Genomic DNA, 26,885 nt, shown 5'->3' with positions numbered 1-26,885 from the left:
GAGAATTTAAGGGATTTTATTTCTTTGTTGTACAAGTTTGATTCTGTCAAATATGTTTTTTACACATAACATTGATCCATAATCGTGCTACTTTATTTCAAAACCTGCTGAAAGCTCCATAGGAAGAAAAGTACCACACAATGATGAAAATAACTCAATAAAGCTGTTAAACCTTTGGTGAATAGGAAAATACAGAACATGTAAATTAAGCATGAAAAACTGCTCGCTCGAGCTGCGACTGCATCATGCGCAGAGATGGAGGACTGTGTCCTTTCATTGTCAAACTACCTGCATTCCCATCCCTCATGACTCTTTCAGATGCATTAACATCCATTAAGCCCATATAAAGAGACTTAAGAGAGAAACAGAAAGCCGCAGTATCGTCTTGAAAAGTACTTCAGTTCAGTCTTCGCTACAAGAACTATGGGACCAGTGATGTATCTTATTCACATTTAAGGCAAATGCAGTTTTAAATATAAAACAAGATTTTCAATTGTTTCTTTTGTTTCTACAGTTTTTGAAATGGCTGAGATTACAGCACAGTGTTGCTTACACAGTGAAGAGACTCAATCTGACTCCAATTTTAAGTTTAGCTGAGCTGTAAGACATCACAGTGGCTTGCTGTGATACAATCACAAAAGATAAGATTCCCTAATGTTTAATTTGATACTAATACAAATGATTCCTCTCTATCAGCATTGTAAATAGTACATAGTGGTATTTTACCCAGAAAACCAGGTGGAGTAAAATAAGACTGAAAACTTCTAATTTAGCTGATTGAGAAAATCTCAGACATTTTAAGATCTTTCTTTGACAAGCTGAATCAAGTAATACGCTTAACTACAACACTTACAATCTCATTGAAATATACATGGGGTTGGGGGGCATACAATCACACACATACACAATGATAAACTCTATAAAAGTGCCTTTTTGTGCTTCCAAATTCTTCACAACAGTTTGAGGGTCAAATCAGATCAAAATAAAAATGGTTTGTGATGTTAAACGACTGTACACAATGATCCTTGCACAGCCTAAGGCCTCGCTGGAAATCCATCATAAAACTCCATTTCCTATGGATCAAAACATACATCAGACATTTACAGATCGCGTCAGACTCAAAGAAATCTCAGTGCTGCATATGCGGCAAAAACACACCTGTGGGACAACACAATTCGAACAAATTACAGTCTGAAAGACTGTGCCCATTAGCTGGAATGCTTTGAAAAAAAAATGTAGGGAAAAAAGCCCAGGAAAAAAATTGAACACAATACATGATAATACCTCCATCTTATTTCAGAACATCTCTTGACATCTAGTCAAACCACAATGTGAAAACATTAAAAAAAAAAAATTTTGAAAACATTTTCTTCAAAAATCAAATGCAATATGTTGCTCCCTTAAACATTCAAGGGACAGTGGTTACCATTTATTTTATTTATTTAAGAAGTCCAACTTCGATCATGATCAATAGACAAACCTCGTTCTTTTCAGAGCGACTTTCTTTCTGGCCCATGTCTTAGCATTCACAGACTGCAAGTGAATTTGTTCGCAACTTTTCAGTCGAAAGCAGAGTTTAGGGTTGTTGGTCAATTCAAATCTTACAGAGCATTTTTCTTTATGAGCTTCATGTAAGGCCAGCCTTGGTTGAATGAAAAAACGATTCTGTAACTTTGTAATGTAACTTACACAAGTTTTACATATGCTGGTATTCCTCTCATAAAACCTCAGATGGTCACCTGGTGACTGCTCGAGAGTGCTACATTTTCTTAGGCACTGAATAAACTCTCCTCGTTCCAGGAATTTTTTCTCCACTGTTAAAATGTCAATTCATGGGATACATCAAAAAGGAGAGTAGGGTTAAAATCATCATTTAATGTCTAAGTAAAGATATTTGGTCCATGGAGGAGAATGGCCAGATTTGGGCCATAACGGTAATGTCTGTACTGTCCAGCAGGGGGCAGTACTGGATTTAAATAAATGGCTGGAGAAATGAGACCTGATCGGTCTACCTCGTGCTACTGTTAAAGCTTGAATTGTTGCTACTGCAGCTTTCCTCATAAGTGGGGGGTGGCTCTGAAAACAAGAGGAGAAAAACATTAAATAACGAATTTCTCATTTTTTAGAAACGTAAACCTCCAGACTAAATCACTAACCATGTGGATATTCCCAAGTGCTATATTCTGGGGGCAAAATTAGTGGACAGGAAGTAGGAACCGGTGCTGTGTTGCCATCTGTAAAGAAAGGTATGGTGGCCCCCGTGGACACACAGAACAGCGGTGCTGAACCATCTGAAGACTGGGCGTGCTGTTGGTTCTGCAGCGGGGCCGGGCCGGACGCGTGACCAAACACGCTGGGAGACATGGTGAAAGGCACGCCAGACTGATCCTGCTGGGAATGACTTTTGGTGGGGATCTCTTCGCTGGCTACTCCCCCGGCCCCCAGCTCACCCTCCAGGTCATCTTCCACAGGTGGGGCACTGGGGACCACAGACACGGGGCCGAGGCTCAGCGGGGCGGGCATTGGAGCGCCGTGAGTGACGGGGTGTAGGGGCGGAATGGAGGGAGTCAAGTTTACAGCGATGTTCCCGATGTAGATGGGTAAAGTGACCAAGGCCTCAGGAGATTTTAGAGAAACCTGAGGGAAGACAAAGAAGGGCAGGAATATATTGTTATTTTTCACATTTTATTGTCACATGGACATGGCTTTCAGATCACATACCTGGATAAAATATTCAATGTCTATGAGGCTGCATCCGGTGAGGCCTGACTGTGGAAGGGGCGGGACGATGATCTGTTCTCTCCACTCTGCATGTTTGCCCGCCTTGACCCCAGCACCCTCCACCTCCGCTATAGGTCGCAGGTCAAATACAGTTCGCTTTGTTTTATACATCACTCTCTGTAAAATGACATTTTTATTAGTCAGTTTTTGTAATATGTCTTTTCAACCACGATGTTGGGAAATGATCTATAATGCATTATAATGAAACTAGCAGTCAGTTAATTCACCTGTATAAGGCTAGCCAGCACACATCCGGTGTCTTTCCCAGACTTGTTGTGGATCTCAGTGGAGAGTTTGATGATCTGGCCCGGAGTGTATCCTCTCAAATCGCTGCACGCTTTTAGCATGAGCGTGCCCGTTTTAACTAGGAGGTAGTTAAACTTTTTTGTTGTCACAGCACAGCTGGGTTGCTGTGAAAAGAAAGGAAGTGATGAATATGCAAGCGATGCCAAAATGTATTAAAAAGCTTTAGAAATGGCATATATGGTTATACTGAAAAATGTTATAAGGTACATATTGAAAATATAACTTGTTTCACAGAAAAGCATTCATAAGAACAGTAGGCCATTAGATATTGCAATTCACAAAATATGTTATAATACTTTTCTAAATCATCTTGTAAAATTACTGCACAATATTTGTTACATAACAAACATGCACAGTCAACCAAGATATTGCATATTGGTTATATTTTTGACAATTACTTTAAAACAATTATAATCTTTGCCGAGGACTGTTTTTTGTATGTTTTTATTATGTATTAGTACCAAAACACATTTTGTAATGGCTAATGAACAGCTAATTCAGAAGTTTTCCAAATTAAGTCAATAAAAGTGCTCACCTCGATATCTGGCAACTCATTGAGGTTAAGCACATTGAGAAGGTAGAAGAGCCGTTGGGTCTTGTAATCCTTTGAGAAGCGTGGCGTGTCAATAAAAGCCCTAATTTTGTAACAAATTTTACCAAACGGGCCTTCAAAGGATGTCGGAACGGATGCTAAAAAAGAAATGAGTTAAATTACATAAAAGATTTTCAAAAGCTCATACAATGAAGTAATCTGATACATTTTGTAATATTAATAAATAATGTCTTGACCAATATTATTGTTATGTCAATGACCAGAATGTCTAAAAGATTGCAGAGCCCACAATCAATAAAATAAAATCAACGCACTGTAGAATTTATCCCTCAACTATAAAATAGCTGCTATTATTATAATATTGTTGGATAGTAAAGGTAGAATACCCAACATATTCCTAAGTAATGTGCTGGAATAATGTTGGACAACTTAACCTCAGCAGCTGTTTATACAATCTGCCAGCAGGGGGAGCAAATGTAGACTGTAAAATGGGCACGAATTCAGCATTCAGGAATGCTGCAGTCAAATCAGCCCTAATAGCACATGTTGGTGCATGTGTTTGGTCAGGAAGGATTTAAACAGCTGCATTCAGATCAATGTTAAAAATTAAACTTCACACACACTAATCACAGCACAGAGACGCTCTGTACTGTTTAACCTCACACCTGAGTGCTCTCCCCTTAACAGCTCTGAGGTCTAAAGTACACAAACTTCAGTTAATACCTAACATTAAGATTCGCTCAGCGAAAAAGCTCTTTACCGGCTTTGAAATGCTAATTGTTAAATGAAAGAGAATTACCTGGAATTAGAAACTGAAAGGGAAAGCTGTGCTCACCAGCTGGCAGAGTACCTGTAATGGCAGAGAAATAAACACATAATTAGGATTTACGCCCATTTGCGTACAGCGGCAGGGCCACTGCTAGGCCAGAGCTCAACCAGACAGACTTGAACCGGAACAGGAAGTTGCGATCATTTTTACTTCCATATTCTGATACATTTCCGAGTGAAAAGGAATTTCAAAGGAGAAAATTAGTGGGCGTGGCTTGCGTTTTTCACTGCGAATTGATTGGATGTGTAAAAACAGCTGTTGCATTGATTTTGAAATGAAACTGGCAGCAGACTGACAGAGTTAACGGATGCTCCGGCCAAGCCGTCTAATTTACGTCATTTGAGATGGATAGTCATTTCAGGGCAGAAGTGCATTTTCAGATTTTAACTGAAGATTATGAGGGTACATTAATTTTAAAAAGAAAATGATCCACATCGATAAGCTATTTACTATAAACGCTGCAATGTTTCATGAAAAACAAGAATTGTCATTTTTTATTTCACTGGGACTTTAAAATTACAAAATTAATGTGGGTCATGGGGGCCTTAGAACCACCTTAACCCACACTAACCACAACACAGTATAGTGGGTTTATAAAAAGTGTTAGAAAGCCAAAAATGTTGGAATAAAAAGATTAAACGAAATGGCAAAGGCTGACAACAATTGACCCTTTACAAAAGCCCGCCCCCTTTGTTTCTGTTGCTATGTCCGACAAGCTTTCGGTATTTTTGGTAAGTAAACTTTTAAACATTATACAGAAAAGAATAACAGTGTTAAATACAACAAACACAGTACAGCTGTTGCTTTACGACTTCATTGCTGAAAACGTCTTTCCTTTAAAATGTCACCACAAATGCTGCTCTCTGAAGTCTGAAGGTGCGCTCATCACATCACAGGGACTCAAAGCATATCTTGCCAGCTTGCTCATACATGTAATACAGTATGTAAGTAATATATGTGTGTAAGTAATAAAATAAGTATTATATTCCAGAACACCACTTCCCAAACGCTCCTGTCTGTAATTCTTACCTTAATTCGCCATGAATTAAAACCACAATTTTAACCCGAGCTTTTGTTATATAAGAGGGAATCGTATTCACGCGAACATCCTGTAAGTGTCAGAACTGAAAAACCCCTTGTTACTGAGATTACAACTGTTATTGACACCAGGCCCCGCGAACGGCAGGTTATGGAATGCACATAATCTCATTGATAGGTTGAACACCGCCTCCACAGAAAGAATATCAACGACAACTTCTCTAGCCCCGCCCACTGGTTCGCGTATGACAGTACTGAAGTAACACAAGTGGCGCGGAACCAGATATAGCTAGCAAGCAATAAACAAATATACGAGGTCCCCAGATAATGCTAATCTCGTGCGAATGGTGCTAATGTGTGACCTAACGTTATGTCTCTAACCAAATTCACAGAAGGCTCCAACTAAGTTTACTACGCAAACTGCTATCCAATCATAGCAGTGGGCGTTTACTTCCAAGCCTTCATGGCGGAACGCACATTCAAACCGATCGTTTGTCGAGCCGGCCTCAAAACCCAGGTAGAAAATAGCCTATTACTTCTTGATTTTGATGTTTTTGAATGTAAAAACCACGCGAACGTCATAAGTAGACCTCATACTACAGTATATAACAGTAAACAAGCCCAGTTCATCACATCTTTAATGATTCCAACAATATTGTGTCTCATATCTGTATTTGTGTAGTTGTGATGTGAACTCCGCTATTCTCCTTCACTTAGAATGATTTTTAAAAGTTATAACTTAGTTTTCGTTTATCGTTATAGTGTGAACGTCTATTAAAGCTGGGTATATATCTCTCTGTTTACTAAATTACAATAATTAAAAGGCAATGTTTTCATATTAATCACCAAAGCTCTACTACGCCAGGTTTGTCGGACTGGTTTGTTTGTCGGACAAAATGGTGGTCAGTCACGGGGGCACATAATATCGACGTTATGATTGGTCAGATCACTTGTCAATCAAACTGCTTGCGAAGGGTCAATTCAGGTTGAAAACATATAGTTCTTACAGTTAAGACAAAAATGATTTGGACTCTTTATGGCCCTTCATTTCCGAACTAGTTACTATCAAATATGATACAATTATTAACACATCAGTAGGCCTAGTTCATATAGGCCATGTTTAAGATCAAAATATACAAATCAAACTTTTGTGATAATTGTAGATAAAGGTGTAAATAACATTAAAAAAAAGCTTTCCACTACAAAGAACATTTCGTGAAACAGGAAAGTTCTTCAGATGATAAAGGTTCTTTGTGGAACCATTCAGCCAAAAATGGCATTGTGACATCTGTCAATCATTTATTGTATATGTATTATATTATGTTATATTATATATATTGCTATTTATAAAAGTTTTAATGTATTTAAATTTCACGTATAATCTACCATAAGTGCTTCACTATCAATAGAAAACCATATTACAGAGATGGAAATCTCACAGGACAGAATGACTCAAACAGGATGAACAATCTTAGCAGATAAGCACTTTGATAACAATACTCTCCTGTGCTTTCTAACCGGGGGTTTTCCCAGTTAAACTCCACAAACCAGGTTAGTCAAACATAAGGGTTTGCATCCACACCGCACATATTGTGTCACTTTATAATGTGTTCCTCCAGAAAGGTTTACTCATTGCAGTTTAAGGTAGATGAGTGTGTGTAAATGATTTTGGGGGTAGTATGCCTTTAATGTGTGAGAACTGCATGAGGCAAGTCATCAGTATTGTACGAATCTGTTCTTGTTTACACGTCTTGGCCTGTAAGACAGGAAAAGGCCGCTTACAGAAAATGACGGGGAGTTCACTGACACAAGCAGGTCTGAAACCAGAGTATCTGCTGTCCATACCAGCTGAATTTCATTGTTTGTGAGGAAGGAAACTGTTCTGTAAAAAATAGCAATTGCAGTACTTCTTCAAAAGAGAAGCATTAATTCAGGACACGAGGTTGATTTAGGTAATTCCAGCCTAGTTGACAGCTCATCTGCATCATTTATTGCGCTAGAGATTTCTGATCCAATATCTATGGCAAAACTACATGTATGCATTTGACAGGCTCTTTTATTTAAAGTGACATATAGTCAGTGTTGGGTGTAACTAGTTACTAAGTAATTAGTTACTGTAATTTAATTACTTTTCCCTTGAAAAAGTAAAGTAAGGGATTACTCTTATTTTTTCTGTAATTTAATTACAGTTACTTCTGATGGAATTAAACTAAATACTTTGTGTAATATGTGTGTGTGCAGAAGAGGAATTTACATCAAAATTCAAAGTCTAACTTTAAAATCCGTGCTTTAATGTATAATTCTCACATTTGTAATTAATAATAATACTTTATGTAGTTTTATATTATTTATTTGAATGAATTAAAAGAGCCGTTTCATGCTATCCTTGAATCACTTAACTCATCAAGGTTGATGTAGGATATAGAAAGTAATTAGTAATAAGTAATTAAATACTTTTTGAAGAGAGTAACTTGTACAGTAATCTAATTACATTATCGAATGTGTAATTAGTAACTAGTAATTAATTACTTTTTCAGAGTAACTTACCCAACACTGCATATAGTGCATTCAAGCAAAATGAATTATAACAAAATTATATGAAAATTGTCACCCTGGTTGAACTGCAAGTGATGTGTACCGTATGAACTGATGTGACAGTTACAATAGTATCATGAAAAAAACTCAAACCCTGCAACATAGCATTCGTAGTTTGATTTGCCTGTAATGACAACGTATCAGATGCTATCAAAACACATTTAAACATCTTTATCACCTTGACGTAGCTGGCACAACCAATAGTGTGAGTTTGGAGGCGGGATTCACTGATTTCTAACCAATGTTTGCAATCCCCATATTTGTACTTTTATTTGGTGTAGAAATTGACTTAACCTGAACGATGTAGACACAACACACCCAAATAGTTTTCTGTGTACACACAGCCTCCAACAGGTTTCGTCACTGAAAACTTTGTACAGCACTTCTCATATTATTGCCTCTCTACGATGAATCACTTTATTATTTTTCCCAATATTGTAAGTCACTTTGGATAAAAGCGTCTGCTAAATGTAAATGTAAGAGAATCAAGTGCACTAATAGGCAGAAAGCGTGCAAATGCACTCTTAATGAACTCAAAAGGGTGTCTTGGTGCATTCAGAGCTCTCCACAACCCTACTGATCTTACAATATGTAACAAATTAAAGGAATAGTTCATTATTTAAATAAAAATTCTTTGATCATTTACTCACCCTCATGTCATTTCAAATATGTATGACTGACTTTATTCTGCAGAACACTGAAGAAGATATTTTGAAGAATGTAGAAAACCAAACAACATTTCCCCCCATTGACTTCCATTGTAGGGACACAAAACCATTGAGACATTTCTCAAAATATCTTCTTTTGTGTTCCACATAAGAAAGTCATGATGATTAATGATGATTTTAATAAATGATGATTTTGAAATTTTTATGGACTGTCCCTTTAATAAATCAGTTCGCATTGCTTGGTAAGTGAAAGTGTAATAACTTAAATACAGAGTTAAACTGTGCATACACAAAAGATGCAACAGAGCAGAATCATGCCAAGACAGACATCTGTTGAATTTCTCAGAACGAGCCAATGAGTCGGTTCTCAAATGTCTGATGGAATGTTACGAAATCATCAACATGCAGTGACACTTTTCGATTCTCGGTGGAAAAAGCATCTAAACCTCCACCGCCCCGCACATCAGGACTGCTGAGCTATGAGAAGTGGAACCTGAACTCTTAATGGGCTGACAGCATTAGTTCTTGGCAGCAAGCAGAGAGAAGCATTTAGCATCTCTATCTGCCTGCGGGCTCGTATGAGAATTGTTACCCAGTTCATCTGTGCCAGTGCTGATTCAGATGCTAAAAAAAGCCTTTAAGAAAGCAGAAGCAAGACTAGCCCGAGCATGTGCGCTAACAAGCACCCGGACGGGGAAAGACCTGCCAGCACACATAAGCTGAGACATCACATAATGAGTGTGTGTGACCTGAACATGAGGGTGAGAGTCAGAGAGACTTCAGAGATAAAGATACAATTTATGGAATTACTGGTTTTCATTAGAGGGAAATTGTTAATGGCATTCACAAATTTAAAGAGTACATAACATGAGATCATGAAAATTACATTTCATTCAAATCCGAAGGTGAATGAATAACAAAGTTATTGGCTTGGAAAAAAGGGAGTCGACTCTGAATCACACAAACGAGTCGTCCCTAGTCCGATTCGCGAACCGCCACGGATTTACGTCACTACATATAGTCCCCGCCTATGTTTTGCTAGGACTGCCCGCGAAAACTTCACTCTTCTCCTCCAAACACTGTAGCTCGTGAGCCTCATTCGCGGTAGACCAATCACAGCAGACTAGACCATCTGACCAATCACATCAGACTACGCTAGCGGAAAGGAGGGGATTAGACAGATGATTCACGGAACGAATCATTTGAGAGTCAGTCATGAAGTAAGGTAAGAATAACTGCCGATTATTACGAAATAATAGTGTTTTTATACCTTCTATGTACATAAACTTGTTGTTGGACACTCCATAAACCAAAGTAGGACGTTAAAAATCCCTAGTACTCTTTAAAGAGACAGTTCACCCAAAAATAAAAATTCTGTCAACATTTACTCACCCTCGAGTTATTCCAAATAAGTATACATTTATTTGTTCCGATGAACACAGAGATTGATATTTGGATGGATAAATTTCTTGGCCACCATTGACCACCATAGTAGGAAAAATGACAATGGTAGTTAAAAGTGCCCCAGAACAGTTTGCTTTCCTAGCATTCTTCAAAATATCTTCTTTTGTGTTCAACAGAACAAAGACATTTTTCCTGCTATGGTAGTCAATGGTGGCCAAGAACTGTTTGGTTACAAGCATTCTTCCAAATATCTTTCTCTGTGTTTATCAGTACAAAAAAATGTATACAGATTTGGAACAACTCGAAGGTGAGTAAATGATGACAGACTTTTCATTTTTAGGTAAACTGTTTCTTTTTATATAACAAATGTTCAATTTGAAAGCTACTAACGTAAAACAAGCTGAGATATCAGTTTTTCTTGTTCCATCGGTCACACAAACATGTGGTCAACAGCTCAAAACGTCACAGCAGAGAAACAGGAAATGCGAAACCCGTATGACTTCCTTTCTTCTGTGAAACACAAAAGGAGAAATGTTGTGATTGGCCACGTCTGCCCTTTCTCCATTTTCAGTGAATAACGCATGAAATTTCATTCTGTTCCTCACATAAATCTATCACATGTACTCAGAAGGCTTAATATAAATCAGACGGACTTCTTTAATAATACTTTAATTGCAGCTTTGACATGTACTTAGTGTATATCTTTTAAATTGTGTATAACGTACTGTATATTGTGATCTGTACAAGGCAGTCAACATTTTATCTCACTACTTTACAAATACATGATTTGATTTGACAAAGGAAAGAGTAGTTAGTACATTTCTTTATTTTTCTTCAGAATAAAATCATGCAGGTTTGTAATGATGCGAGGGTGAGTAAATGATGACAGAATTGTCATTTTTGAGTGAATTGTTTCTTTATGCAGCAGCCATTTCCTAAGGTACACAAAAAGACTGTCCAAAACCGACCAAAGAAAGGTTTCCGATTGACTGCTCAAACCTACCTAAAGGTTATGTGATATCAGACATATTCAGACAGACAGGAAGACGCAAACAGACACATACACGCAACAGGAAACCTACCAGACACAAACAGCTGCTCGAGCAATACGGCTAAAAGAAAGTTAAGTCCTCTGACTAAAGCAAGTAAGGTTATTTATTTTCGTACTAAGCCATTAAACAACAGGAGAAGGAGTAAAAAAATCTCACCTTTGTCGGCTACAGACAGCGTGCTGCTCAAGTATCGTTCCTCCAGCATCCACGAGGCATCGTTCAGTTTGGAGGAGATCCCGCACGAGCCAACACAGTTCACCTTGATGGCTGTGGAGAGTAAACACAACACAAACCTCATAAAAACACTATTTTCTTGCTGGTGTCAAGTCATGTAGAAATATCAAAATATTTAAGAAGATGAGAATTCTCACCTTTATCCCTTACAAGCAAAGTATTTTTTAAATAAAACATATAATACAAATGAAGGAAGTATTATTTCTCATAAGGAAGTATTATTCTATGTTGAGCAAATCCATAATCCTTCTGACACACCTTTATCATTTCACCTCTGATAAGGTTGTTTACCACAAAAGTTGTCAAATCTTCCTCCACACCTTTATATATTGGTCTCTTTTTAACTATTCAAGGCAGAGAAATGATATAAGGACAGGTCTGTTAAAAGTTATTTAAGACCGAATGGTCCGCAGTAAACAGATCTGATCTCATTCCAGACGTCTAACTCAATGTTGACTAACAATGCTGATTGTTTTTCCCACAAAACAACTTGTCCAGTTTCTACCGATTAACAGAAAAACCTTATGTACAAACTGCATTCACGCAGACGGAAAAGGCTTTTGTATGAAGTGTCTGAGAAAACCGTCTACCTTTATTTCCTCTTCACAAAGGTTTGATCAGCATGTACCTTAACACATAAAACCACAAATACCTGAACTAACAAAACCTGTAACGTCAGACCCCTTAAAGCTACAATTCAGCCACAAATCTGATTTCAGGATATATGACATTTTCATTAAATACGTTTATGTTGTTATCTACAATTTGTGTCTTTTACAATTTGCATTTGTGAATACAAAATTTCATGTTGTTTAGTCTACAAAAACGGACTGCTTTCGGTTTCTTAAAAAAGAGAAATAGACAAGAAATTGTTCGTTAATCTGTTTGACCAGCCAATGGTAGACGGAGGGCTTTTTGGAAAATCTGTTTGAAAATATTTTTTTTAATTCCATGACTCTATTATTTTAAAAACAGACTTCAGCTTTACATTGGATTTCTTCAGAAAGATGTTCATTCACTGGAGAGATGAACATTTAGACACTTTCATGTGATTCTTAGTCTCCGGGTCAAGATTAAAACCTAAACAAACACAAACGCCTGGTGTGACCCCGTCAAGCAGGTCACAGATACACGGTGCACACAAATCTGAATTTAAGTGAAAACAGAGACAAACTGACTCGGCCATGTGACCACCCGCTGATCTGATTATGTAATGATCCGGTGGATGGTAAAGCCCAAGAAATCTCAACTGGATTGACTTGAAACAGCAAGGCAAAGCAAACAGCATCACTGCAGCTTCAATCTCTCACAGGGTGAGACTGAATCGAGCACTGGTCGACAATGGTAGAGCAACAGTCACGCAACATTTGAACAACCCTTCACACCAAAGGACTGGGCTGGGCATGTTTTCCGGTGTAGTCGTGGCACATCAAATGTCCTGTTCTCTTTCAAAAAGGTTGACAGTGACATTATGCTGAAGAGATGCAGGAGAGAAAATATGAACAGATGTCGCTGGCACTTTTCAGTATGCAAGTGAATGAGCTCCAGACAGACATATAAACTGCTCAGGGTACTAAGGCCCCAGTATACCCATCACAGAAATGGAGGACCATTTTGGAGAGTGTACTTGCCTACAAAAAGAGAGGAGAAATAGAGCATCATTTTCTCAGAGAAAACTGTGAGTGTGCATTTTTAGAAGGAGGTAGGGGAGGTTTGGAAAAAGGCACAACACACAGGCAGGGTATTTTAAAGGCTGTTGTGTGGCCAAAACTAAAGCCCCACAAAACACTGGCGACAGATGGCAGCGTATAGTTGTGTAAGAGACTTTAAGAGAGAGAGAGAGAGAGAGAGAGAAAGAGAGTTTCAAACAATTCATGAACGAATCAAGAGGCATACGCCACCACAGCGCCATCTGCTCTGTGCCATCTGGGCACCTCTCCTGGCACGAGAAAACTTTATGTTGACTATACTTTACTATTATTTACACTTAAATCAGTAGGTATCTAAAACGACAACAGTGTATTGTGTTAAAATTGATTTTCTAACAGAGAACACATGCACGCACACGCACAGACTTGCACACACATTAGGTAAAATGCAATATATAATACATGACAGGACAGATGTATATGCCTTCTGTTTGGAAACGTACGGTAAATGGTCACACTGACTGTAAACACTGGCATTACATACGTAAAAACTTCCTTGGTCAAGGTGACGGCAAAGCTTTTAATATACAGTATAATATAAAATAAATGAATATGCAGTTACTTAATATAGGATGCCTTTACAGGCATCTTGGCTGTTCACATAGCTGATCTCACGTATCAGAGAAACAGAACCATGGGCGTCCACACCGTCCACTGTGTTTATTACAACCCGTCCACACGGTAAGACAGCATGGGCTGAACCTGCTTCCTAACACACACAGCGTGAGCAACACTGTTGCCAATCAACAGCAGACTGCGAGAAACAACGCACCCATTTATTATCAATGAGATCTCAGCTAACAACATAGAAGACATATTTCTGTGAACAATGCAGACCGTTCAAATCCTCCCTGTTCTGAACACGACTGTGAAAGTGTAGACAAAAGTCTAACAGTCAAAAGGTTTATTATCTGCTTTGAAATGCCATTCGGTTCAGTGCCGCCCATTTGCTTTGATAATGTTCCTTGCTTAGCACGAGAATTAACAGGGCTTTTCTGGTATAACACAAATAAGAGTATCATATGCACACCATTGTTTTATATAGGTTTTTATATTAGGTTTTCACTCAACCTAAACATCAGTGATGGGCAATTCCATGCAAATGTCAAGACTTTATCAAAGAGAGCTCAGATGTCAAAATTTGGTGGTTTAGAGGAATCTCTAAAAGCATTTTTTTATTTTTAAAGCATGATTTTCCTCAGTCAGGTGGAATCAGAATTGTCACCTCTGTAACGGTCCATATTTTTCATATGGACACATGAAAATTAAAAAATATTTCATGTCATTTTTAATTATAAAATATATTTGATATATTTTATGTTCTTTGAAAAGTCATCTCTTCTCCATTTGTTGGATATTATTGCTTCTGGTTTGTGCATTTTAATTAGCATTTAATTAATAGACTGATATTTTTCTGATGTTTGTACTAAATATAAACACATGGTTCATTATAGTAACAAAGACTCAAAATGTTTAAGGAACTTGTGTTTCTGTAGCTCAACTGGTATTTCGCAAGCAAAGCAAAAAGTCATGTGTTAGATCTCTAGAGAACACAGCATACATATTAAAAAAATAAACAGAGTCAGTTTTGCATACAAGTGTCTTCCAAATGCATGCATATATTTGTCATGATGCTACGTTCTGGGTGTATTCAGAGGATTGTTTCGTGTTTGCTAGGGAGTGGATTTTTTTGCTCATTGATAAGCATTTTCTATGGTGTTCTGGTGTCGCAAGTCAGAAGAGCCAACCCCCATAAAAAATAATAAAACTCCTTAGCAATTGGCAGCTTTACAACTAATCCGCACCAAATTCTTGAAAAACTTCTGGGAGAATTCGACCCAGTGACATTAGGCCAATACAACGAGTCAGCACGCAGGAAGGGCATGGAAACGGACAGCTGCGCTTAGAGAGACTGATGTTTTATTGATTACTGTTGGGCTGGATACAGTTCAGCTGGAGAGAAGACACACAAAAGCATTACAGGGAGTTTGTAAGGTCGGGTTTTTCTCGTTACAGTGCACACAGATGAAGTATTTGACCTCAAAGCCAAAATCACAAAGGACAGTACTAAGTTCGGTTGCAAATGGGTCAAGAGTATTATTAATGAGACTAATTGAATTTACATCATAAGCAGGAAGAAAGCATCATTTAGTCTTGAAGGCAACACAAAACACAATTAAAATCCATTTAGTTTGAGTTTAGACTTATGTCCAGAAGTGATGTGTAAACACTGACTGAATTGAGGAAATGGGCTACTGTTTCTTAAAAGCAACAGTCCAGGTTTTAAAAATACAGATGTGTATGGAAATACATAAATATAAATAAATACACTACAGGTAAAAAGTTCAGCTACTTGGTTATTAGTATTTTTTCCACATATTAGAATTATGCTCTGACTAAAGAAAATTCCAAATAAAACAAAATATGGGTAATACTTTACAATAAGGTTGTATTTGTTAACATTAGCATTAACTAAAAAAACAAATTTTTAGCATTTATTAATCCATTAATGTTAGTTATGTCAATACAATTATTCATCTTAGTTCATTTCACATTATCTTCATGTTAACAGATACAACTTTAGATTTAAAAAATGTATTAGGAAATGCTGAAATGAACACAAACTAAGATTAATGAATGCTGTAAAAGCATTGTTCATTGTTAGTTCGTGTGAGCTAATGTATTAACTAATGTTAACATTAGTTTGTGAAGTGTTTTTTTTGTCTACAGAATAAGCTTAAATCAAATCAAAAGATTTGTAAGGTCAAGAGAAACATTCCACCCAAGTGATTCGTTTAAATTGCAGTGTATCCATTTACAGTGTATTGTTTTCACATTCTCACATACAGTACCTGAACATACAAGTCTTGCAAAGTATTTTACAATGTTATATAATAATTTAATAATAATATAAAATATACAAAAAAATTAACATTTGAATATACAGTATGTCTCAAATAGTGAAATTGGTCTACTATATTTGAGCATTAGCATGGCATCACGGGCTAAGGATCTCATCATCCTTGACGCTCCAGACTCGAGAGTAACTAAACTCCCATGTCCTCATTAAAACTTCAAGAGCAATTAGAAGCTCCTGCTTTCCCTCTCCAGTCTCAACTCACCCCTGACCTCACCACAACTCCCTTTATGAGCCTATTACACCATTTAATCCATGCACAGCGGCCGGAGATCAGCACTGCTCAGTTCGGTTCAGCAGCCCGGGACACAACACATCTGCCATTCACAACACTGCCATCAATGCAAGGTCAAACCTACGGCTGGAGTGAGAAGAAATGAGAAAGAGAGAGGGACAGACAGGAATATACAGTAGCTGGTTGACTTAAATAGGGTCTCCCTCATCTGAAAGGAGCATTGCAATTCTTAATGGAAGCAACTGGGTTTATATTCACAAATGATCATTTTCCCTAATACCTAAAAGATTTATTAGAAATATAAAAAATTGTCACATAATTGACTTAATGTCTGTCTCTCTAGTGTGTAAGGAGCTTAACCACTACCAGACAACCTTACGCAACTCGCTCTGATCGTTCCGCCCATGTTCTGCTTATACCCCACCTCATCTCAAACCCACCAACCAGAGCCCAGATCCAGCCTGTCCCATGATCCTCTGTTCTTTTCCTGAGCTTCAACCTCACTAAAACAAAAGCCATCTCTCATCTCTTCCACAGAGTCGCATTTTCTTTCAGAACAGCATCCTACTAACTTAATATTATTCAATTATTCTCAATTAAGCATCACCACATGCTGAATGAGCATCAGTGAGACTGTGTAAAGATCAGAGAAATTCTATATAACAAGACAGGAAAAAAAAACGTTGATTCCACCAGTGCTCATTTACAGACCGAGATGTTGAGTTCAGTCTCTCGCCCTTCAGCTCCCACGAGTAAATAACCAGCAGCCGCCAAGCAGAAGTGAAAGAATATTATTTCACACGCCATTTGGCGCATCTGTTCGCCAGATAGACTTTTCTCACAATAAAATGAATTTGTAAGAAGTCGAGTAGCACGTACTTGCTTCACCATGAAATTTTTACATAAACACAAGAATTTATGAGCGAGCTGTAAATCTCAGGAAGCCTACCAGGGAGATTTAGCACAGGGACGATAACTACACATCTGCCTTGATGGGAACAGGCAGATTAGTGAGAATGTGAACTGAGAAAAGGTCACCTTGATTTAAACAGTATCGCTTCCTCTATATTCGTGGTTTCTTGTGTATCGTAACACAGCCATCCTCAGAGCACATAGTTATCTTTGAATAGGAGAGACAGAATAATAATTCAGAGCTTTTGTTTACTTTCTGTTTGAGCGCTTGTCATTAGGATTATGGGTAATGCTCATGGCTACTATTTTGCATCATAATTGCTCAATACACTGGAACAGATCTGCATCCTTCCGAGAGAATCATAATTAAACAGGTTACTCTAAATCTACATGGATGTGTATATAACCTGAGGATATGAACGTTTACTAATATATGTTGTTAATATCTGACGATTATTTAAACAGTCAAAGCTTATATGTACAAAAATATTAAATAAACAAACTTTAAATACAACCGAAATATTGAACAGTTGTGCAACTATGATGAACAGTTATAATGCAACTATGATGTCAATGGCAAACCCATTACTTACAAAAAACAGTGATGATGATAACATGGTACGACTATGAAATTTAATGTTAAAAATGTACTATTGTATTGAATGATTTCCATATTTTTTTAAAGATTATTTACATTGTACATCAAGGAATACCCCAGTATTCATTTGTTTTCTCCCTCAATTAAAAAAAAAGACAAAATGTTATTCAGTGGTATGTTATATAGTCACTGAAATATCTAATGAAAGAAAAATCATTCCTAACACGTTTCTCATGTATTAGCCCTGGAGTGCTCATCCATTTCTCTCTCAGACACGGAAAGAGCCAATAAGTCTTATAATGACGGTACATGAAAGTACTTAAACAATCTGCAGAACATCTTGAGTGTATTTCTGTGTTCTCAGACAAGGAGTCCTTTTTTGGCAGTTTGATGAAAGGCCTGTAATTAAATTCAGTCTGACACAGACAAATCGTCCTCCTCTACTTACTTTATAATATCTTATGGGCTGGGAGGGCAAGGAGAATTTGAACTAAACCCGACTTTACCAATTAAGACGTTTTTGAAAACATGGTAAAATAAGATGCGGTTATCCCTCAGGTGTATGGAGCTTGTTAATGGAAAAGTTCATCTCAAAATCAAAAGCGTGTTATTTTGTACTCACCCACATGACGTTCAACATGTTTTAAGACCTCCCGGCGTCTTCGGAACACAAATAAAGATATTTTAGGTGACATCCGAGAGATTTCCAGGCCTATCTTTATTTGTGTTCCGAAGACGCCGGGGCGTCTTATTTTGTACTTGGGCGAGTACAAAATAACACGCTTTTGATTTTGAGATGAACGTTTCCTTTAAAGAGAGGTGTGTCAATAATTCAGCCTGTTCAGACTTACAAATTGTACCTGCGAAACCAGTGGATAAACTTACAGACTCACACAGGAGTGAACAGAGCATTAAACAGAGTTGGGCCATTACACAAACACCTATAACTAAGCCATCTTTCACACTATAATCGAGACGCCGGGTTTGCTTTTTACTCGCATCATCTCAGAAATTAAAGAATGTCCACTTGTGAAAGACAAACTGCCTTTACCCAAAAGTCTCAAAGACTTAAAGACATGTGAACTCGGTGCCAAAGCAGACAGTTCTGTTACATTTCACTTTCAAAGATCTGAAGTCCCAACACTTAAAAAGATGCAGATTGCTGTGGTTAAGACTATACAGTATGTTTCTGTATAACTTTCATCTTTTGACTGTTTTGCCTTCTCGTGATTTGTGTGTGTTTGGTCCTGGTAAACCTACAGTGTGCTTACCAAATGTCCCCACAAAGATAGTAATAGGGTATATGCACACGGAGTGATGACATATCTCCACTAAAATCTCAGCCAGCTGTGTTATGGCGCACGTAGCGTCCATAGGGAACAATGGCGTTTTTCACTCGGTTGCTTCAATGTGCACATAGGATTACGGTCAACGACAAAATGATCCAAACACTACATACATCCACAACCAAAAAGGAGATGCACTTCAGGCTATCCATTTCAAGCTACATTCACACAAATATGAAAAAATGTAACTTTAGCACTTAGTCGAGGCTTGATCACAGAGGCACATAGCAATGCTCAGTCGTAGTGCTGTGGATTTGCTGAAATTTGAACGTTTTCTTACTAAACACATCGTTATCACTTTTGGTGAAAAATGACCTCAGCGCTAAGAGAGCGGAAGTGGCTTAGCTGGCTGAGATTTTAGAGGAAGTATGTCATCGCTCCGTGTGCATATACCCCATTCCAGTCATTTTTGACCTTGATGGGACATTTTGTGGTCCCTATGAGGAAAACCACCTATAAATCAAACTTAATGACTAGTATTTGAAAATATAAAAATGCAGCAAGTTTTCTGCGAGATTCAGAGTTATATAGAAAGTTTTTTTTAATGGGGACTTGCATATACATGCGAGTGTGTGTGTGTGTGTTTACATACAGTATAGTGTATATTTATATAAATATATATATACAGAGATGTTTCTGTCGTGTAGTATACATGCTCCAACACAATACTGTGGAGGTGAACCGAGTTTGATTCCAGCTTTTGTCATTTCCCATTCCGATCCTCCCATCTTATTCTTATTTCCTGTCAGCTCTCCACTGTCTTCCCAACAAAAATGCCAAAATCGAAGCAATACAACAAAAATTCTCTTGACTTTTCTTGTGATTTTTACCTTGTACTCGCCTATATCACACCACTGATATAACGTTAACTTGAATAATTAAACTGCACTCAAATGTGTGCTGTCCGCTTAAGTCCGTGTCCCTGTTAATCCCCTGCACAATCACACGATCTTGTTCTGGTTAGAAAGGTAAAGGAGTCTTTGTCCTCTGTTGCAGAATGAATGCGAGGGGGCACCTGCACACAAAAGACATCGGGTTGGGAAACCCCATACATCTCCTGGGACCAGAACTTCTGAAAGCTGGTTGCATAGCAACCGCATTCCTACAAGATAGCTCTGGTAACGGCCCTAAACTTTCCGTCAGGTGAAGACTAACCTCCCTCCATAAAACCCAACACAACACATACAAGCACACACACAAACAAGTCCTAAAGACGAAATCCCACAATTCCAAAGCTCACCACAAATACATCTAATAACAAAACATTTCATTAAATCATTGGGAACCATCAAGGGGATTTGAAGAGTTTAACGCCGTCTGCAAGGAATGTGTTAAATTCCAGCTTCCAGACCCCTTTTTCCAAACAGATCCATTATTCCACTGTCATGAATCATGATCAAGTGTGGCCACACTTTCCGTCACAGTCATTTGACTTGAGGACGATTAAGACAAACAGATGGGAACAAAGAAAGGCCATTAGGGTTAAGCATGACATTTCCGAAAGGCTTTACCGTAAAAAGGAGCGGAAATCTAAGTCCCGGGGCACTGCTGGGACGTAACGTCCATTAAATGAAGAGCAATGCTGAAGACTGAATTGAAGATGAGATAAAATCTAAAAAACTTGGTTTGGAACTAAGGCAGAAAAAAGAAAAGTGACAGGTTTTGTTCCTAAATGTGGCCGGATACATAAATCTTTACTGATGTGGAACGTGGGGTTTCGTTGGTTCGAAATTTAGAGGATATTAGTGAGACAGGCCAGATGTGCGGTGTGTCCCACATTAGTCATTAAGCGAAACTTAAAAACTGTAATTAAAGGAGTTGAGAGCATCATTAGTCGCAACCAAAAAAGAGAAGAGTAAATTTGTCCCGGTTTGTCTGTCCTCGACTCCATTTCAAACAGCTACAGCTGCATCCCTCAATTTGTGAAACCGTTGGACAAATCTGCCTGATCTTAAGCCAGAAATAGACATCTTCACCCTTCCTTGCCCTGACAGCCTGGAGAGAGAAAGAGAGAAACAGGAAGAGATAGAGACATATATAGAGAGAGCCTTTCTTGAGGCCTGTGAGGCTGTGATAAAAAGCCTCATGAGGGGCAGCTGGCATGACAGGACAACTGGAAGGCACAAACAGAAACGTAAGGTAAAGGGTGTCATCACGGAATAGCTAAGTGCCAATCCAAACATCTTACTTAAAGGGATAGTTCACCCAAAAATAAAAATTCTGTCATCACAAACACTTAGAAACATTACAAGAGGGTCCTGTATTTTAAACAACCAGACATTTATAGAGCATACAGAGATCTTCACTCTTGATTTAACACTCTAAAGCCTAAATGAGAAAGCACCTGAAGGATTGAAAAACTATTTAAAACTAACTTTTATTGTGGATGCACTGGAGGATAATAATATATCCCTATTTACAAACACATTCTCTGTCTTAGTTCTCTGCTTAGAGTTTAAATCAAGATTGCGGTGCGAGGGTTGGAAGACCATAAGCAGAAACCCAGGTTCACTGTGACTCAGTTCACAGTTCACTATTTACAGCTGGCGTGGAGTTCAGGTTAACTACATGATATTTTCAAAGCCTGCTGGGACACGCTGTAATGTCAGAGTTCATCCGAACAAATACATTTTCTGATAATCAGTCAAAACGTTTGGTACAAGGGGATGAGCTGGACAATGTGTTTCTGAACATGTTCTCATTTCAAAGTTGAAACATCTGGGTGTCAGTCACATCATGAAACATTACATAAAGACTACAGTATACAGATTTAATTGTAATTGTTCAGATCATACATCATAAATGTTTTATTTACGCACTTGTGTTGTATACTATACGTTATTGTTTCTGTTTTTTATTTTTTCAAAGAGCTCTTTCTAGCTTTTACAAGTGATTATCAAATATAGCTTTTTTTAAAGAGCTACGGAAAATGATTCATTAGATAATAAAAAAAAGAAATTTATATTTTAGGAACCTTTGAATGAATGGTTCTTTGGGGAAGCAAAAATGGTTCTTCTGGCATCGCTGTGGTGAGCAACTTATTTGAGGCAAAACAGACCACATCTTATGCTGTAAAGCATTTTTTTCCCCTCAGATACATTTTCTTCTGCTTAATACTCAAAAATCACAAACCTACTTTGAAAACATGTTTAGCTTCATTAATAAATTATAGCATTTGAGACCTGCGATTCCCGTTATGAGGGACAAACAGCTGTGGGCTAAACGTAATATTTATTTTCAATAGTGTGCCAAATATTTCAACACAAAAACGGGTGTGGGTACCAAACTGACTGTTAAAATTATGAATGCAGCATTTCGCTGAATGTTAAGGAGTGAGTCTCACAAACACACAGACAGAGTCAGTGTGAAACCCGTGATGATATCAGCCTCAATAACAGTGGGCTTACAGGACCAATCAGGATATGTCCATGGGTAATGAATAGAGGAACTTGTCTATGTGAGAGTCTCTGGAGACACAGACAGTCAAAAAGCTCCAGAGCTTTGAAAACAAGCTTATCTCCATCACCAGGGCCTATCTGATACCGATCTGGAAGTATCAAATCATATGAAATGGACATATCGTGCTTGTGTATGTAACAATAACTGTGGAGACCCACATTTCATCTACAGGTTTGCCTGAGGCAATATTAGGAAATGATGAATTTCTAAGTCAAGCAACACGATTTTCTTTACAATGGTGATGTATTTCCTATTGCAACAGGAAGCTGGGGTGGGGCATTTCCGTAACAGCAAAACTTCAATATGTGCCTTGCTTTTGCTATCTGGTGGCAGGTGGTATTAAGGGAAGGTGACATTCTCATTCTATAAAGTCTTAAAGGTGCTGTGTGTCATTTCTTTGGAGGATCTATTGACAGAACTGCAATATAATATGAATAACTATGTCTATAAAGACCTTACATAATGAAGAGTTATGTTTTTATCACCTTAGAATGAGCTATTTCTATCTACATACACCACGGGTCCCCTTTCATGGAATTCACCATGTCTCCTTCGGCCAAGAAGTGAAAACGTGACGACATCTTAGTCCTGTGTCAGCCACCGTAATCTTGTCTTCTTGGAATGTTTGTAACCGATTGATTAAAAACAGGCTAAAGCCCCTCTTTTATAGTTAAGAAGGATTATATATGTCTTCTGCCAGAGCTGTCTGGCTCTTTACACTCTGTTGACCAGCATCACTCAGTAACCCTATACAAAGAATGCCAGGTGTGATGTAAATAAGACACCCGCTTTCAACAGAACGCTCTGAAAGCAACTGTGACTAGGCCTGGAAACACACAGACTTTAATATAAATGTTGTGTTCTGCGCCTCAAAGCAATGACCATCAGGTCCATGACAGAGCTCTTTATCAGAGCGCCCAGACGGAAACTGAAAAGATAAAACAACCACCACATTTTTAATAAAACACGCTGGGAGCATTCTGAAAAGAGTAGTACAGCTGTTTATTAAGTCAGTGGTTCTCAAACTGGGGGCCGTGGCCCCCTGGGGGGCCCCAAGATGGATCCAGGGGGCCACAGATTTCGTGGCATTTTATGAAATATAGAAATTTATCATAGATTTTATGCAATCAAACATCAGAAAAATGACACCACCAACCAAAAGAATTGAGGTTCCAGCATTGTATAACTGAATGTTTTTGGTTTAATTAAAATTCTAAGTTTAAGATTATACGTCTTTATATGGGCAAAGCGATGCATTTAACACAAAGGGGGCCTTACAACAAAAAAGTTCTGTAAAATAAGCGGCCAGACTGTAAAATAAGAATTTGATGAAATCAAGCACTTAGGCTTTATGTAACAAACTCTGACTGAACCTAGCTACAGTCAAAGCTTAAAGGGCTGGTTCGCCTCAAAAAATGTATCATTTATTTATTCACCCTCATATCATTCCAAACCTGTATAACTTTCTTCTGCACAACACAAAAGAAGATATTTGGAAGAAAGCGGGTAACCAAACAACACAGACCCCCATTAACTTCCCTAGTATGGACACAAAGCCACTAAAACAAACATTTCTTAAAATATCTTCTTTTGTGTTCCACATTAGAAACAGTCATTTACGGGTTTTAAACAACATGATTTTTTGTTCTGGGGTAACTATCAGTTAAATGTGTCACTATCAAATCTGAGATTTATTCACATTAAGTCAAGGCGAATGGCGCTTCAAGCTCATATCCCCACGGGGAATACAGAAAGACCTAATGAATTAAAGTGCGGGCAGAGAATGAGTAATCACAGTCACATGACCTCATTCTCCCTGAAAAGAGTGACATCACCAGTCAAACATGCCACAGATAAGCACTACAGCAGCTTGCCAATCCTTCACACATTACGGTCACATACGTGTTGTCAAATGCACAAAGATAACAAAGAGCAACAGAAGAAACATGACCACTTTTGATCATATCTGAAAAGTGTCACAATAAGGGTGAGGTCCTTGAGTTGTGTAGCAGTGCACAACCTCATGCTTGTTGAAAAACAATAGAAATCCTTACAGAATGGTAATTGTATTCGTTTTATGTTTTGGGTTCAATAGGGGGGATGTTATCTGGCAGGTGGTAAACAGTAGAACACCTACTGGAAGACCTAGTAGAAGTCCTTCTGGAATGAGGAAAGAAGACAATAAAAATGAAACAAAGTTCAGGACAGATTTATAATTATCACTTTCTTCTGTGGTTTGTCTGTCTGTCTGTACAGTGACACACTAATGCAACACTTCGGTCAAAACACTTTCAATGTATTCTTTGTAAAGGATGTGGAAAGCACCTAACCTACTTCCATATCTTTATTAAAAATTTAACTTTATTAAAGGTTTATCCAATTCCTTCCATGCAAAGTTTTATTTAGATGATGTTTACACATGCATGTAAATGCAAGCCCAAGTTGCATAAGTTCTTGTCTTTCTAAATTGAGGGTCTTTGTACACTTGCGTTGCGTCGTATCTACTGTAGATGTTTTGCGTTTTGAAGACGCCGTGTCGATACGCAAAATGTGTAAACGCGTCATGTGTGAACGCTAAACGCAAATTGAGAAGAACTTACATGGACGTTTCAAGTTAACGGGTGGAAAGAGATGACAGGTATCAAAACACATACGGATACCACATCTGTTGTTGAGAAGCACATGACATATAGCGTTCATAACGAACTTGACTCGATTTGGTTGTGAAATCGAACCGAAACCAGCAGCACGACATGAGAAACAGGATGTTGACTAACGCACACACATAGACAATCCAAACATCGATGCGATGCATTTACAATAACCTTACATCAATTTATTGAATCAATCGCGCATTGAACATAAAATCGCAAAACCAGGAATGGATGCTAAATGTCAACACACAACACAACACATGGCGACATGCCCATGCGTCTGCGCAAAACACGTTGATTGCTTCAACTCAACAACATCATCACCATCATCATACACAGGCGTCCATGCCCATTAACGTTTTATTGTAAGGGTCTATGCGGCTTCTTACCTTTAAACTGTAAGGCGTGGTTTGTTTTAACTCTCACAGTTCCAGATATCGATTCACCGGGATTGTAAACCACTTTGCTATTTGTAAAAGTAATTTCAAATTCCTGAAGCTTCCCCATGTCGTCGAAAAGCACGACTCGCGCACTCCACTGCGGATAAGATCGTCGGTAAAAGTAACGTTAACAGGCGAGAAGCGGCCGGTTTCACGTCCCACCTGCGGCTCTCGTCTCTCGTCTCTCCACCCTTCAACCAGCGCTGACGTCATCCGGACTGGTTTTTGACGTCATGCGGATAGTTATTCAGACTTTTCCTGCTCGCAACATTCAGGAGCGTTTTACATATTACAACACTTGTGCATTATTGATGCTAATAAAAACTATAGAATAGATCCAAATCACTGCAAAAATGTCTTAAAGCGCCATCACGTTTTTGTAATAGGCTAATTCATTATTTATGTAATATAAACGTGCAAATGTTGTGCTTAGTCAATATCCAATCATTAAGTCTGTCCGGAGACACACACATTGAAATGACTTCTGCTAATATATATTGTTCTGGGAGTAATAAATCTACCCCTGAACTACACACATCCCTCGTGTGCTAAAAAAAAGCCACTTTAAACCCATCTCCTGTGCCTTTACATCAGCATTTTGTCTTGTCTGAATGTTCTGCTTTGCTTTCTGTGGTCTGGATTCAAGTATAAGTGCCTAATGGTGAAAAAAAATAATTGTACCAATTTCATTAATAATTCATGAGATTTTACTTTCTTATGCAAGTGAACTTTTTCTTGTGTGTGAAAGGAGGAGGTTAAAAATCTCTAGCTTTGGCATGTTAACCTACGCCAAATGTAACAATCCAGCAGCTAAATGATAATAAGGTAGTATCACAGTACTAAAATCTTGATAGTCCTGAAAGATGTCTGTTTGTACATAACACATTTAATGCTTAAAAAGTAATACATTTTAAAAATACATTTCATGCCCAAAATCTGCCAATGGACAAAAAATATAGGCCTATTTTATAAAGTTTTGGAATTATGCAAAATCCAATTTTAGACACAGCTGAATTGAACAGAATACATTTAGTGAATAAGCCAGATATTTTATAACAGAATTGTAGACCCAACTTTGAGTGAACATACTTAGCCTATTTTGTTTTGACGTAGGCCTATGTGCAATTTAAAAAAAAGCGTTATACACAAACAACA

At 38.0% G+C, this 26,885-nt stretch overlaps 1 protein-coding gene across 1 annotated transcript; it reads right to left on the bottom strand.

Moving 5' to 3' along the window:
- On the bottom strand, positions 1-25,948 carry arrdc1b (arrestin domain containing 1b). Its single transcript, XM_057359607.1, has 8 exons — positions 25,680-25,948; positions 11,383-11,493; positions 4,440-4,490; positions 3,623-3,777; positions 3,009-3,191; positions 2,722-2,898; positions 2,157-2,637; positions 1-2,076 (listed from the first exon to the last, which is right to left on the bottom strand). Exons 1-8 carry the CDS (start codon positions 25,795-25,797, stop codon positions 2,009-2,011), a joined length of 1,344 nt encoding a protein of 447 aa, XP_057215590.1. The 5' UTR covers positions 25,798-25,948; the 3' UTR covers positions 1-2,008.
- Between the last annotated feature and the right edge of the window lie 937 nt (positions 25,949-26,885).

The sequence above is a fragment of the Triplophysa rosa genome, linkage group LG19 (genome assembly GCF_024868665.1).
Source record: "Triplophysa rosa linkage group LG19, Trosa_1v2, whole genome shotgun sequence".
NCBI classification, from domain to species: domain Eukaryota; kingdom Metazoa; phylum Chordata; class Actinopteri; order Cypriniformes; family Nemacheilidae; genus Triplophysa; species Triplophysa rosa.
This window is presented reverse-complemented; position numbering and strand designations above follow the sequence as displayed.